The 16,328-nt window shown below is 50.0% G+C and overlaps 1 protein-coding gene across 1 annotated transcript in view; it reads left to right on the top strand.

Annotated features, from left to right (window-relative positions):
* Window positions 1–16,328, top strand: part of TSPAN18 (tetraspanin 18) — a 64,319-nt gene that overhangs the window by 45,891 nt on the left and 2,100 nt on the right. The window contains exons 5-7 of the mRNA XM_054400544.1: window positions 254–328; window positions 10,006–10,104; window positions 12,781–12,960. Of these exons, the coding sequence (XP_054256519.1) occupies window positions 254–328; window positions 10,006–10,104; window positions 12,781–12,960 (354 nt within the window). The remainder of the gene's footprint in view (window positions 1–253; window positions 329–10,005; window positions 10,105–12,780; window positions 12,961–16,328) is intronic.

Below are 16,328 nucleotides of genomic sequence, written 5' to 3'. Positions count from 1 at the left end.
CAGATTTATCAGGAGATGCTACAGGTCCTCCCTTTTCCTCATTTGAAGCAAGCTCCCATGTCCTGTGGCACGGTCAGACAGAGGCTGTGTCTGCTGCAGGCTGGTTTTAATTATCAGGAAGCCTGGGGGGCAGGGGGAAGAAGTTTCCTTAGTTATTTTTAACACCTCTTTGGTGACCAGCAAAGCCCAGTGTTCCTGTTCCCTGTGGCACACACCTAATGGTATGGTTTATTTTGTGCCTTCTCTCTTCCAGTTCTTCATGTTCATCCTGTTGATCTTCCTGGCAGAGCTCTCAGCTGCAATCCTGGCTTTTATCTTCAGAGAAAATGTGAGTATCCCAAAGGTGGGCAGATGCTGAGCCCTGGTAGGACTGTACCCAGCTGGAGCACGGTGTTAGGTGGTGGCTGATGTGTTTGTAGAGCCATTTTTTCTATTGGAGAAGCCATCAAACACATTTAATTACCACCCAGCACACCAGTGACTGCTAACTGATGCGTGCAGGATGGATGCTTGATGGGCGCAGGAGATGCACACTGAGGGGGCTGCTTAAATCTGGAGTCATTAGAGCCCTCCTGGTTCTTTTGCAGCCCGACCAGCTGCAGATTCCATCAGAGAGAAGTTTTATAACCAAGTCTCACTGAGATTAAAAGCAGCTCTTTTCTTTTTTTCAGTGTAGCCTATGCTCAACATGAATATTAATGATGCAATCTCCTGTTTTCCCCAGCAGAGACAAAACCTCCCTTCTGCATCTTCTTATGTTCCTTCTTGACTTCTCATGTTCTGCTGCTGGCTAGATGCCTCTCAATATTGCTTGCAAGATATCCCTCCTGACCTGCCCTGAGCAAGTCTCCCCATATCCTATTTTGTGTCCATAAAAGATCCTTTGCAACCCAAACAGATTGTCCAGAGAAGCTGTGGTGGCTCCAACCCATGTTCGAAGCCAGGTTGGATGGAGCCTTGAGCAACCTGGTCTAGTAGAAGGTGTCCCTACCCATGGCAGTGGGGGTGGAGCTAGATGGCCTTTTGGAGCTAGATGGCCTTTTGGAGCTAGATGGCCTTTTGGAGCTAGATAACCTTTTTGGATCTAGATAGCCTTTTGGAACTAGATAACCTTTTGGGTCTTAGATGGCCTTTTGGAACTAGTTAACCTTTTGGATCTATGTGGCCTTTTGGAACTGGATAACCTTTTGGATCTTAGATGGCCTTTTGGAACTAGATGACCTTTTGGATCTAAATGGCCTTTTGGAACTGGATAACCTTTTGGATCTTAGATGGCCTTTAGGAACTAGTTAACCTTTTGGATCTAGATGGCCTTTTGGAACTAGATGATCTTGAAGGTTCCTTCATTCTATGAATCTAAAGTCCTGTGCAAATTGAATGGCTGCTGGTCAGACCTGGCTGAACACAAGATGGGGAGGATGGGACCAAATTACTTCTAACAGGACTTTTTAATTGAATTTACTCTACATGGCTCTGAGTCTTGGCAGGTTAAAAGTCACACTTCAGCCACGTTCTTGTTAATGTATTTTAGCTGCAGTGCAAAAGGTTATGGGAATGGTTTTGTGGTTGTGGTGGTGTTGGGTTGATAGTTGGACTTGATGATCTCAGAGGACTTTTCCAACCTTAATGATTCTATGCTTGCCCTGTTAACAGGATGCTGGTCCTTCTCTCTGTGTTTTCATGTGATGCAGCCTTTTGCTGCTGTGCATATTATATGGTCACCATCCCTCCCCCGCACTAGCAGTAACCTTTTAGTACATCAGTAATAAGCCCAGTCTCATTTGTTTCTCTTACCACAGATCCACAGATTGCATTGGGTTGGTAAGGGACCCTCAAAGGTCATCTTTTCCAACCCCTCTGCAGTCAGCAGGGACACTTCCAGCTAGATGAGGCTGCCCAAGGCCACATAAAGTCTGATCTTGAATGTCTCCAGGGATGAGGCCTCAACCACATTCCTAGACAACCTGTTCCAGCATTTCACCACTCATTGTGAAGAACTTCCTCCTGATGTCCAACTTAAATCTACCCTGCTCCAGATGCAAACCATTGTCCCTCATCCTATCCCTACAAGCCCTTCTAAACAGTCCCTCCTCAGCCTTCCTGTAGGTCCCCTTTGGATATTGAAGCATGCTTATGTGGTCTCCCTGAAGCTTTCTTTTCTCCAGGCTGAACAGCCCCAATTCTTTCAGCCTGTCTTCATAGGGGAGGTGCTCCAGCCCTCTGATCATCTTTGTGGGCTCCTCCAGACCTTCTGCATCAGGTCCATGTCCTTCCTGTGTTGAGGGTCCCAGAGCTGGACTCAGCACTCCAGGTGAGGTCTCACCAGAGCAGAGCAAAGTGGCAGAATCACCTCTCTGGATCTGCTGGCAGTGCTGCTTTGGATGCAGCCCAGCATCAAAACCAGCAAAGGTTTGTGTAGTTCTTTGATGATCTTTGAGGTCTTTTCCAACCTTATTGATTCTGTGATTCTTTCATGTTCCTACCTGAAGAGCCTCACTACAGTCAGTCCATCTTTGAACTATGACTTTGAGTGATGGCTGGGAAAAAAACCCCATGGGTCAGTAGAATTGATCACTGATGACTTTATTTATTTGTTTGTTTGATCTCTTTAAGCAGTAAGAGAACATAGAGCACAGCCCCTGCACTGAACATGCCAGGAACATGGCATGAGCATAGCAGGGCCACAGAAAATGGTGATTCTCTTGAGCCAGGATCTATTTTTATTTTTATTCATACCAAAACATTTGGCTAAGCAAAGAATCAGGACTTAGGAGGCTCACAGCAGGGCAATGTGGTGTTTGTGTGGTAGGATGCTCTTAGGGATTAGTCAGGGGTGGGGATTCTTTTTCCCCTTGTATAAGCGGGTGGTCTTTTGTCTTTGCCTCAGATCTGAAGGCAATGGGGATGGGACAAGGCTCTGGGGATGGGACTGGGGGCTTCATTCCAGCTTAGGCTTGGAGACCCTGCCCTCATGGCAACAGCTACTGCTCCATCAGTAGGTCGCAGCATGGGGGGTCTGGTGTGTCCTGGCCATTACAGCTCTGCTGTTAGGGAGAGTTTAGAGAATTCCTTAGGTTCAGCAGCAGACCTTACATGCAGACACTGCCCAGCAGACCCAGGTACAGGCTTCAGGGCAGAGAGAGAACTTGATCCCTGGTGAGCAGGGGCTGGGTGAACAGCTAGCAGCTGCCTGCTCCCAGCTCCCATCTTCCCTGTGGGAAACTGGTTGAAAGTACCAGAAACCATCCAGGCTCTCTGCAGGTCCTGTGTGCAAGGTGACTCCTCCATGTAGCCAGGAGCCTGCTTACATCTGCCTCTGGGCAATGCATTGGTACCTTCCAGTACTTTGTCAGCCTTTCAGTGCTTCAAGGGGCTGATCAGAAAGCTGGGGACAGACTTTTTATCAGGGCCTCTTGGGACAAGACAAAAGGGGAGGGATGGATTTGAACTAAAAGAGGGAGATTTAGACTGGAGAGAAGGAAGAGATGTTTTACCCTGAGTGTGGTGAGACCCTGGCCCAGACTGTCCAGAGAGAGGTGGTAGAAGCCCCATCCCTTGAACCATCCCAGAGCCCTGAGCAACCTGCTCTAGTTGAAGGTGTCCCTGCTGGACTGGATGACCTTTAAAGGTCCCTTCCCACCCTGACCAGTCTGTGATTGTGTGGTGGGAGCCGTGGGACGTGTGAGGATATGTTGCCTGGCGAGATAAGGTCACGGTGCTTATTCTAGACTTCTGTGGCATCTGGCAGTGTTTTGTGAGATAAAACTTGAAGGAGAACAAACTTCTCCCTGTCTTGAGCTTGTCTCCTTGTTTGCAGCACCAGCTTCCCACTCTGTCAGCTTGACTGACAGGAAGGGGTTTTGTGTTAATGGGAAGGGATGAAGAGCGTCAGAGCCTGACATAGCTGAAGGTGGCTCCGGGCAGAAGTTAAGCTCAGGCTGCAGAGTCTTGTGGTTTGTTCTCTCCTCAGGTTTCTTCTGAAAAGACAAAAGGAAACACCACCAAAACCACCCTTGTTTTGCTGTTGCTGTGTATTGCAGTGGTAGCCTCTCTGGCAGAGCTCCTTAAGCTCCTTTTAGCCACTTCTCATGGCTGATTTTGCTGTCATCTTTTGGTTAGGCTGAGGCTGGATGGCTCCACACAATGTCCGTGGGGACAGAGGTGGTCCTCCAGTGACTCCATGTCGGGAAGCATTCTTCACAATAGCAAATGAAGGTCAAGCTTAGGTGTGGTTTTCCCTGCAAAATGAGTTATTTTCAAGCTGTGTGGTGGGAAATGCTCATTTAGGCAACCTAAAATCCTTGGAAGCTGACCAAGTGGGTTCCTGTGATGGTCATTGCACCACTGGGTGCATAAAGTGAGGCAGAAGAGGAAGATAAATTCTATCTATCTGTTGGTTTTCCAGGTGCTGTGGAGTGCAGCTTTCTCTTGTGTGGTGTTTCACATCCAAAACAGCTGCCAAACACTCGTCAGAGTTAAATTATTAATAGCTGAGAGAGTGTAAGAAATCCAGAGGCAAAAAAAAAAGGGAGACAAGAGATGTTTTCTGCTGAGATTTGACATGAGAGTAAGAGTCACTGAAGCAGAGGGGGAGGTGGTGGTGGGGTGAGTGAAAGTGGTGCTCTCAGTGAGCCTCTGCGATCTGCAAGGCCAAAGGACTGTTTCAAAGCAAGCTCTGAAGAGCAAGGCTGGTGTTAATCAGCTGTGGGAGTAGCAGAGTTTATCTCCCTTTGTAAAGGAGGCTTTGGAGGGTGGAGAACCCTTTTTCACCTGGAGGACCTCCCATAAAACAATGTCTTCCTTGAACAGGAGAGACAGACCATGAAAGGGTTGCACTTGATGATCTTAAAGATCTCTTCCAACCTAAACAACTCTGATTCCATGAAGGAGTGATCTTACCTAGGTACAGGGATTCCTTTTTGTTTGCCCTTCAGATATTTGACTCTTCTTAGTGAACTGTCTTAGCAAACAGGAAAAGGAGATGGTAGGAACAGATGATTCCTGTGGCAGAGTTTTGGATGGAGCCAGAGTGCTTGGATTTTTAGCCCCATTTCTGACACAACAGTCAAGTCCCTTTGGTTTCTGACACCTGTTGCTTCAGAAGTGAGGCAAAACCTGAAGAACATGAGCCATCCATGCCTCAGGTCTCTTGGATGGAATCACAGAATCATTAAGGGTGGAATAGACCTCTGAGATCATCAAGTCCAACTTTCTACCCAATACCTCCATGACCACTAAACCATTTCAAGTCTTTGTCTTTCCCAGCAGTGAGGCCACACCAATTCTTAAGACTTTTGGAGGTACCTTTGGAGACCTTGTGCATAGTTTAAATTGAAGCATTGGTTTAGCTAAAAATGAATGAAAAAGAAAAGGATAAATGTTGCTTTGAACTCCTTACAAAAGAATTGATGGTTTCTGACCTTTCTCCTAAGCATCTCCCCACATCAGCAGCTCTTAATGCTGGTCCTTGGCTGCGTGCTGAGCTCCTTGAAGGCTCTCACCCCACCAAAGGCAGACTCTTGCTGGGCAGAAGGGAGTGGGGCTTCTCCAGGAAGCTTGAGTAGCTCTGCTGAGGACAGCAGCAGACCCATTTGGCTGCACAGAGGGAGGCTGGGATGCATCCTGCCTGCTCCAGAGAGGGCTCTGTGTGCAGGACTGGCCCCAGCTCCGATGGGGACACAAAACCTCTACGTGCCAGCAGCTCGAGAGCCTTCACACGCAGCCACAAAGCAGAGGCTGTCACCTGCAGCCCCATCCTTGGCTCCCTGCTCAGCTTCCATGTGCAAAATCAGTTTAGGAGAGGAAGTTCTTCAGCTGCTGAGCAGGATGGAAGCAGGAAGAGCAGCGCTGTTCTGTGTCAGAAATGTGAGGATGTGCCAGGCAGAAGCAGATGGACAGAAGCATGTCCTGTTTTCCAGGCAGGCACCAGAACAGCTGGAAAAACCCACATCTGGATGGCTCTTCATTGTCCATGATGTAACTGTGTGTTGTCAGAAGTGTGTGGAAGATCTGTTTTGAGTAGTAGGTCCTCTGCTCCCTTCTGAATGGCTCTTGCCACAGCACTCCAAGGTGCAGCGACCCCATCAGTGCCATCCCTGCCTTCAGTGAGGGTGGGGAGAACTTCAGCTGCTCAGGACAAACAGTTGAAGAGCCACAGCAGTTGGAAGCAGTTATTTTCCTGGCAGAGCAGGGTTTGGTTTAGGCCAAGTCTCATAAAACTCACAGACAAACTCAGAGCAATTTCCTCTGGGGTTGCTGCTGTCAAAATAAAGGTTTCACTTTGTATTTAAATGACTCCTTTGTTTCAGGCCCCTCCAAAGGCAGACAGCTGGGATTAGTACCAACAGCAATATCAGTTTCAAAGCCCACACTTCAGGAACAGAGAAGCAGCAACAAGATGTGCTGCTGTCTCTGCAGGGTGGAGAAAGTACTCTGAGAAAGGGAAGTGTACTTTCTTAGTACTCATCCTCACTCCAAGAAGGACATTGAGGTGCTTGAGAGGGTCCAGAGAAGGGCAATGAAGCTGGTGAAGGGTCTGGAGAACAGGGCTGGTGAAGAGCAACTGAGGCAGCTGGAGTTGTTTAGTCTGGAGAAAAGGAGGTTCAGGGGAGACCTTCTGGCTCTCCACAACTCCCTGAAAAGAGGTTGGAGCCAGGAGGAGCTTGGTCTGTTTTCCCTAGGAACAAGTGATAGCCTCAAGTTGGGCATTAGAACAAACTTCCCTGGGCACAGGCTGCCCAGGGAGGTGGTTGAATCTCCATCCCTGGAGATGTTTACAAGAGGCAAAGATGTGGTGCTCAGGAACATGCTTTAGCACCAGCCTTGGCAGAGTTAAACAAGAGTTGGTCTTGATGATCTTCAAGGTCTTTCCCAACCAAAACAATTCTATGATTCTGTGGAAGGAGAATGCTGAGGACGTACTTCACCATCTGTGCTCAGCTCTGGTTAGACCACACCTTGAGTCCTGTGTCCAGTTCTGGGCCCCTCAGATCAGGAAAGATGTTGAGATGCTGGAAGGTGTCCAGAGAAGAGCAGCAAAGCTGGGGAGGGGTCTGGAGCACAGCCCTGTGAGCAGAGGCTGAGGGAGCTGGGGGTGTTTAGCCTGCAGAAGAGGAGGCTCAGGGCAGACCTCATTGCTCTCTACAACTGCCTGAAGGGAGGTTGTAGCCAGGTGGGGGTTGGGCTCTTCTCCCAGGCAAGCAGGGACAGAATGAGAGGACACAGTCTCAAGCTGTGCAAGGGGAGGTTTGGGCTGGATGTGAAGAAGAAATTCTTCCCAGAAAGAGAGATTGGCCATTGGAATGTGCTGCTCAGGGAGGTGGTGGAGTCACCATCCCTGGAATTGTTTAAAACCAGCCTGGATGAGGCACTCAGTGCCATGGTTTAATTGATTAGACGGTGTTGGGTGAGAGTTTGGACTTGATGATCTTGAAGGCTGCAGAAGGACTGTTTGCAAAGGCCTACAAGGACAGGACGAGGGGCAGTGGTTTGAAATGAGAGCAGAGCAGATTGAGATTGGGTGTGAGGAACAAGTTCTGCACCATGAGGGTAGTGGAACACTGCAACAGATTGTCAGGGAGGTGGTTGGGGCCCCATCCCTGGAGATATTCAAGGTGAGTCTTGACAGGGCTCTGGGCAACCTGCTCTAGTGGAGGATGTCCCTGCTGGCTACAGAGAGGGTTGGACTGGATGACCTTTGGAGGTCCCTTCCAACCCAAACCATTCTATGATTCTAGGTGTTCCTTGTGGCAATATTTGTAAAAGGGAAGCTGGTATGAACTGACATTTTGTGGTCTTGTAAAGAGTCAGCAGAGCCTCCTCCTTCTCTCCTTAAATTGTGTGCAAGGCTTAGAGAGGAAACAAAGCACGCAGTGCTGGTGCTCTTGGTGCCCACCCACCCCTCTCATCCATATGGATCCCTCTGTGTGATATTTCACATTGCATAGCAAGAACCCCAAGCCAACATGTAGCAGCAGCCTGTGTCACTGCCTCTGCAGTGCTGTGTGAACAGCAGGAAAAAAACAACCAGAGGGCCTTTTCCAGGCAGCTTCCCTCCTGATCCTGCAGACACACAGGGCTGGATCCAGCTGAATCCAACCCCCCTCACGTGGCAGAGGGGTTTGCCTGCATGGGTCTCAAAGGTGCTTTGTAGGAAGGACCACACAAGTGAGGAGCTGTTGGCAACCTGCAAAGGGCATTCCTTCAAGTTTTCATCCAGAGGTGGTATTAAATCAAGGGTGTTTGGTTTAACAAGTCTGTTAAGTTTGGATCTTTACTACTCCTCCAGAGTGTCATTTCAAGGGGTCTAACTTTTTGAGAGGGCTCTGAGCCAGAATCTTCATGCAGTTTTTCTCCCTCTTTTACTGCAAGGAGTAAATGAAATTCCACATGTCCATATCCTTGACCTTAGGGAAAATGTGTAAATTATCTAAACACTGGAAATAGAGGATTCTCCCCCTCCCAGCCCCCATAGGTTAGATAATCTAAAATATTGTCAGGGAAGTGGTATCCTTTTTTGTCTCTGTTTTTTACTGATTCATAAATTGATTTGTAAACTAGTTAATTCATTAATTAATCAATTTGGAGAAGAGAAGGCTCCCAGGAGACCTTCTTGTGGCCTTCCAGGATCTGAAGGGGGCTACAAGAAAGCTGGGGAGGGACTTTTGAGGGTGTCAGGGAGTGATAGGACTGGGGGGAATGGAGCAAAACTAGAAATGGGGAGATTCAGATTGGATGTTAGAAGAACTTCTTCCCCATGAGGGTGGTGAGAGACTGGCAGAGGTTGCCCAGGGAGGTGATGGAAGCCTCATCCCTGGAGGTTTTTGCAGCCAGGCTGGATGTGGCTGTGAGCAACCTGCTGTAGTGTGAGGTGTCCCTGCCCATGGCAGAAGGGTTGGAACTGAATGATCCTTGAGGTCCTTTCCAGCCCTAACAATTCTGAGATTCTGTAACTTGAACATTTCCTACCCATTATGAGATTTTATTATTTTTTACTTCCTTTTCATTCCCAGAAAGTTTCACGTTAGGGCTTCCTTCTGCTTTCTCACACATGGATGTAAACTCAGAGCAGTTCCCCCATGGTTAGTAGAGAACCAGGTGATTTAAAAAGAGAAGTGAGGGGGAAATGATGCTTTGGTTGCAGGCCTGATGAAGCAGAGTCAGATTATTGACTGTTTGGGAGTGGATTTGAAGGTAGATGTGGTTTATCTTGATTTCAGGAAAGCATTTGACAGTGTCTCCCACAGCAACCTCACAGCTAAGCTGAGGCAGTGTGGTCTGGATGATCAGGGAGTGAGGTGGATGGGAACTGGTTGAAGGAAAGAAGTCAGAGAGTTGTGGTCAATGGGACAGAGTCTAGTTGGAGACCTGTATCAATTGGAGTCCCTTAGGGGTTGGTACTGGGACCAGAGCTGTTCAATATATTTATCAATGACCTGGATGAGGGCAGAGAGTGCACTGTCAGCAAGTTTGCTGATGGCACCAAACTGGGAGCAGTGTCTGACACAGGAGGGTTGTGCTGTCATTCAGCCAGACTGAGACAGGCTGAGAGCTGGGCAGGGAGAAATTGAATGAAATTCAACAAGGGTAAGGGTAGAGTCTTGCACCTGGGAAAGAACAACCCCATGGAGCAGGAGAGGTGGGGACTGAGCTGCTGGAGAAACAGACCTGGGGGTCCTAGTGGACAACAGGATGCCCATGAGCCAGCAATGTGCTCTTGTGGCTATGAAGGCCAATACCATTCTGGAGTGTATTAGAAGAGTTGTGGGTGTAGGTTGAGAGAGGTTCTCCTGCCCCTCTACTCTGCCCTGCTGAGGCCACTTCTGGAATATTGTGTCCAGTTCTGGGCCCCTTAGGTCAAGAAGGACCTCAGGGAACTGCTTGAGAGAGTCCAGCCCAGAACCACAAAGCTGCTGCAGGCAGTGGAGGTGCAGAAGGGAGCTTTGGGAAGGGCCTGGGAAGGATGTGGCAGCAGCCTTCACATCTCCACTTTTCTGTTTGTTTCAGCTGACCAGAGAGTTTTTCACCAAGGAGCTGAAGAAGCATTATCTGAGGAACAACGACACAGATGTCTTCTCTTCCACCTGGAACTCTGTCATGATCACAGTAAGTGACCCAGATGGCTACCTCTGGCTTTCAGTCTGGGTGCAGAAGGCCATGGTGTTGCATGGAGCTTCCACCTTCCAGGCTACCTCAGGACTATTCCCAGCCAAGAGTAGCCATAAACTGGTGCCACATAATGGCTCCTGTGGAATGAGTTGGTGGGTGGCAGATTAGGTAGGAGCATGGACCTGGGGGTGGTGATTTACAGCTCTCTGAAGATGAGCCAGCAGTGTGCCCAGGTGGCCAAGAAGGCCAGCAGCATCCTGGCCTGCATCAGCAGTAGGGTGGCAGCTGGAGTAGGGCAGAGAATTTCCCCCTGTACTCAGCACTGGTAAGGCCACACCGTGAATGTTGGGTTCACTTTTTTGCCCCTCACTCCAAGAAGGACATCAAGGAGCTGTAATGTGTCCAGAGAAGGGCAGCAAAGCTGGGGAAGGGCCTGGAGAGGAAGTCTTTTGAGGGCCAGCTGAGAGAATTTGGGTTATTTAGTCTGGAGAAGGGGAGGCTGAGGGGAGACCCTCTCACTCCCTGAAAGGAGGATGGACTGAGGTGGGGGTTGGGCTGTTGTCCCTGGTATCTGATGATAGAACAAGAGGAAAGGGCCTGAAATTGTGACAAAGAAGGCTGAAGTTGAATATTAGAAAAAATGTCTTTGCTGCAAGAGTGGTCAGGGATTGGAACAGGCTGCCCTGGTTGGTGCTGGAGTGCCCATCCCTGGAGGTGTTCAAGAAATGTGTGGCCATGGCACTTTGGGACATGGTTTAATGGCCATGGTGGTGCTGGGTCTATGGTTGGGCTCAGTGATCATAGAGGTCCTTTCCAACCCAAACAATTCTAGGATTCTGTGGCTAATGGAGTATTTTCAGATATATTAGGCATGAAAATTGACCTTGTTACTCCAGCCTTATTCTGGCAGGTTACAGAGTGACTGTCACTGGGGTTGGAGGTGGTGTTATCTACTAGAAGGAGCTCTGTGTGTGTGTACACCTGAGAACAGCATGCTGAGCACAGCCTGAGGTGTAGCTCCTCAGGAGGGAAGAGCAGGATGTCAGGCTCTGCAGATGAAAAGTCAATTTTAATCTTAAAAGAAAAGGATGATTGCTGCCCTTCACACTGATCCAGGGCTTTAATAAAGACATTTCCTTTTGCTGACTGAAAGGAGACAGAGCCAGGCTATGACTTGAATCCGTAAAAAGGACCTGACTTGAATCCTGAAAAGGGACCTTGCTCAAATCACTCAGGCAGGAGCAATCCTGGCCATTAGCTGTGGGGAGAGCAGGCAGGAGCTGCTCTTGTGGCCAAGAAAGCCAATGCCAGTCTGGGGTGGCTTAGAAGGGCTGTGGTTAGTAGGTCCAGAGAGGTTCTCCTGCCCCACTACTCTGCCCTGCTGAGGCTGCATCTGGAATATTGTGTCCAGTTCTGGGCCCCTCAATTCAAGAAGGACCTCAGGAAACTTCTTGAGAGAGTCCAGCACAGAGCCACAAAGCTGCTGAAGGGAGTGGAACATCTTCCATATGAGGAGAGCCTGAGGGAGCTGGGGCTCTTTAGCTTGGAGAGGAGGAAACTAAGGGCTGACCTCATTCATGTTGATAAAGATGTGCAGGGGGAGTGCCCAGAGGCTGGAGCCAGGCTCTGCTGGGTGATGCCCAATGCCAGCACAAGGGGCAGTGGTGGGAGTTGAGGCATAGGAAGTTCCATGGAAACAGGAGGAAAAACTTTTTTCCTGTGAGGGTGACAGAACACTGGAACAGGCTGCCCAGGGGGGTTGTGGAGTCTCCCTCTCTGGAGATATTTAAGACCTGCCTGGATGTGTTCCTGTGTGATCTAGGTGATCCTGCCCTGCTCTAGGTGATCCTGCCCTGGCAGGGGGGTTGGACTGGATGAGCTTTGGAGGTCCCTTCCGGCCCCTAACCTTCTGTGACTCTGTGAGCTGGATTGTGCTGCTGGCTGCCTTGCAGACTGGCTGAGGGACATGAAGGAAGTCACTCTGGATGTGTTCCCAAGCCTTGTGTACTTTGTGGCATTATTCCCAGTGGTACCTTAGAGTCTATAGCATGACATGGGTGCAGTGGGATTTCACAAAAAGGCTTTGATGAAGCAGAAGCTCCAAGCTAGAAGCACAGCCCACTTCTTTGGAAACAACACTTGGTTTGTCTCTGCTTTGACTGAAGCTTTGATCCCCTACAAGGGTGGTGAGGCACTGGAACAGGTCACCCAGAGAAGCTCTGTAGGCTCCAAGCCTGGAAAGTATTGCAGCATCACAGTACATTAGAGGTAGGAAGGGACCTCCAGAGATCATTGAGTCCAACCCTCCTGCCAAAGCAGGATCACGCAGGGGAATCTGCACAGGAACGCATCCAGGTGGCTTTGGAAAGTCTCCAGAGAAGGAGACTCCACAACCTGTCTGGGCAGCCTGCTCCAGGGCTCTGTCACCCTCACTGGAAAGAAGTTTCTCCTTCAAAGAGTTCAAAGCCAGGTTGGATGGGGCCTTGAGCAGTGTGGTCGAGTAGGAGCTATCCCTGCCTCATGGCAGGGGGGCTGGAACAGGATGCTCTTTAAGGTCCTTTCCACCCCAAACCATTCTGTGCTTCTGCTGGAACAGGTCTTTGGTGGATTTCACCTATCTGCTTTCAGGGCAAAATGTCAACTCTGTCTTCCTTCTCCGCTGCCTCTCCCTAGTTCGCCTGCTGCGGAGTGAACGGACCAGAAGACTTCGACGCTGTGCCTCTCCTTCCCTACTCCTCTCTGCAAAGGAGCACACCAGAGGCTTGCTGCCAGCGGGAGCTGCAGAGCCGGGAAGGGATGTTTGTCAACAGAGAAGCCTGCCTCAGCGGGGTGGAGAGGTTCCAGAACCGCCAGGTAAGGGCACACAGCGCCAGCAGGAGGAGCCAGGGGCGGCCAGTGAAGCTGGCAGGCCTGTAGCACATGTCCTCATTCAGAGAATTGTTAGGGTTGTGGAAGGGACCTCAAGGATCAGCCAGTTCCAACCCCCCTGCCATGGCCAGGGACACCTCACACTACAGCAGGTTGCTCACAGCCACATCCAGCCTGGCTGCAAAAACCTCCAGGGATGAGGCTTCCACCACCTCCCTGGGCAACCTCTGCCAGTTCTGTTCCAGTTGCTGTTCCAGTTCTGTTCCAGTTCCTGTTCCAATTCCCCTTCCACTGACAGCTTTTGAAGCTATGGTACATGTCTAAGCTCAATTGTTGTGTGTACTAAGCCCAGGTTGTGTTGGACCAGCAGAGATATGGTCACAGGGGTTGGAAGGGACCTCTGGAGGTCTTCAAGTCCTACCCCCCTGCCAGAGCAGGACCTTAGAATCTAGCACAGGTCACATGGGAATGCATCCAGCCAGGGCTGGAAAGTCTCCAGAGAGGAAGACTCCACAGCCTCTCAGGGAACCCTTGTTCTGGGTCATAAGGTACTGCCATGGCAACACCCCCTTGCCATGTTCAGTATTAACACACAGATTCTGCCAGTCTTGAAGCTTCTTATAGTAAGAATGTAGGGAAGGGGAATTTGCTCTTTAATTGTAATACAAACAAGCAGTCAGCTGCAGCCTGGTCTCTCTTCCATGAATATTGATAGCCTAAAGGAGCAGCAGTTCAAAGAGAAGGGAGAGGTGCAGTGGTTTCCCAAAGGGACTGAGAGGTGAGGTGGAAATGTGCAGCAAGTTCTGTGGTGTTCCTGAAAGTTAGTACCATCCTGGAGAAGGTAGCAAGCCAGCACAGGGCAGCCAGTGAGGCTGCAGGTGACCCCAAGCTGGGTGGCTGTGTCCATCTGCTAGAGGGCAGGGAAGCTTTACAGCAGGACCTGGACAGGTGAGAGCCATGGACCAAAGCTGATTGCATGAAGTTGAACAAGGCCAAGTGCCAGGTCCTGCACCTGGGTCACAGTGGTCACATGGTGAGCTACAGACCTGGGGATGTGTGGTTGGAAAGCTGCAACTTGGAGTGGGACCTGGGGGTATTGCTTGATAGGCAACTGAACAGGAGTGAGCAGTGCCCAGGTGGCCAAGAAAGCCAAAGGCATTCTGGCTTGTGTTAGAGAAACAGTGGCCAGCAGGGACAGGGAGGTGATCACCCCCCTGTGCTTAGCACTGCTTAGGCCACACCTCAAGTGTTGTGTTCAGGTCTGGGCCCCTCACTGTAGGAAGGACATTGAGGTGCAGGAGCTAGTCCAGAGAAAGGCAGTGAGGCTGGTGAAGGGCCTGGAGAACATGGTCCTAAGCATCTAAGGGAGCTGCAGTTGTCCAGTCTGGAGAAGTGGAGGCTGAGGGGAGACCTCATTACTGTCTATGACTATCTGAAGGGAGGTTGGAGCCAGGAGGGGGCAGCTTCTTCTCTTTGATGGCAAGCAACAGGACCAGAGGAAATGGTTTCAAGCTGCACCAGGCTGGATGGTAGGAAATATTTCTTCACTGAAAGGGTTCTCAAACTTTGGAATGGTCTGCCCAGGGCAGTGCTGCAGTCACCATCCCTGGAGGTGTTCAAGCAGTGTGTGGAGCTGGTGCTTAGGGACATGGTTCAGTGTTGACCCTGCAGTGCTGGTTTGAGGGTTGGACTGGATGATCTCTGAAGTCTCTTCCAGCCAGATATATTCTGTGATTCTGAGTTAACTCTTCCTAGCTGTGGTAGTGGCTCCAGTTTAGGCTACAGAGAATCCTCATCAACAACACATGCAACCAGGAGATCAGGGGTTAAACAGCCATGTCTGTTTTCCAAGGATGTGTTGGGAAGCTGCATTTGAATGGCTTTGAGCTGGAAGAGGGAAGTTTAGGCTGGAGATTAAGAAGAAATTCTTTACATTGAGGGTGGTGAGACACTGGAACAGGTTCCCTGGGGGCACTGTGGATGCTCTCTCCCTGGAGGTGTTCAGGGCCAGGGTGGATGAGGCATGGATGAGCAACCTGGGCTAGTGGAAGTTGTGTTCACCTCAGCATGAATAAGCCAGCTGAGGTCTGTTCTGGCCCTTTTCTCTCCACACACAGCACTTGATAGCAGGATGTGAGAGGAGTAAAGGAGTTTGGAAGCAGCATGTGAGCTGTTCTTCCTCTGGCAGCTGGAACTGCTTGGCAAAGGCACTCTGGGTGAGAGATCTCAGCAGATGACACTGTGCTGCTTCTGCCAGGTCTGATGGGGAGAGACAGAGAGGAGAGAGAGATGACAAACAGCAGGGAGGGAAAGAGAAATGTGTTTTGAGAAAGAGCACTGAAGCAGCTAACAGCTTTAGCTTTCCTTAAGTGGGGATGCTGAGGCCTACCACATCTCTGCTTGTCACCAGAGTGTTGGTGGCAGAAGCCATGTGCTCAGCAAGTGTCACCAAGCATACAGTGAGGGATGTCTGTGCAATGGGAGAGACATTCCCAAGGAACTGATGGCTGAATTCAGGCATTCCTGGAGCAAACTCAGGCTCTTGGGACACCAGGCTGGTAGGACAATGCTGGCCACACTTGTGCTCTTTGTAGCCAGCTGAAAAGGGCATGCCAAAAGTTGAGATAATGGTGGAGTTTGGGTAATACCCAGGGATTTTATTGATGAGCTGGATGCTTTTCCCTGGAAACTGGGCTGAAACATGGCCATAATGTGACTGAGGAGCCTCATGTTGACCAGAGCATGGTGTTGACATCTCAGTTCCTGCCCCGGTGGTCTGCCCTCCCTTGGGTCTCAGGATCACAGATGTTAGGATTTGGAAGGAACCTCTGGAGATTTTCGAGTCCAACCCCCCTGCCAGAGCAGGAGCAGAGAATCCAGCACAGGTCACAAAGGAATGCATCCAGACAGGGCTTGAAAGTCTGCAGAGAAGGAGACTCCACAACCTCTCTGGGAAGCCTGTTCCAGTGCTCTGTGACCCTCACAGGGAACAAGTTCCTCCTCATGTTGAGGTGGAACCTCCTGTGCTGGAGTTTCTATCCACTGCCCCTTGTCCTATCCCAGGGTGCAACTGAGCAGAACCTGTCCCCTCCCTTGACACTCAGCCCTTAGATATTTATAAACATTGATTAAATCCTCTCTCAGACTGAACAGCCCCATGGCTCTCAGCCTCTCCTCACCAGGCAGTGCTCCAGTCCCTTCAGCATCCTTGTAGCCTTCCCTTGGACTCTCTCCAGCAGATCTCTGTCCCTCCTGAACTGGGGAGCCCAGAACTGGATGCAATATTCCAGGTGAGGTCTCAGCAGGGCAGAGTAGAGGTGGAGGAGAACCTCCCTGGCTCTGCTGGACACCCT

The sequence above is a fragment of the Indicator indicator genome, chromosome 4 (assembly GCF_027791375.1).
Source record: "Indicator indicator isolate 239-I01 chromosome 4, UM_Iind_1.1, whole genome shotgun sequence".
Taxonomy (NCBI): domain Eukaryota; kingdom Metazoa; phylum Chordata; class Aves; order Piciformes; family Indicatoridae; genus Indicator; species Indicator indicator.
The sequence above is the reverse complement of the archived record's forward strand: the minus strand, read 5'-3'. Positions and strand labels throughout refer to the sequence as shown.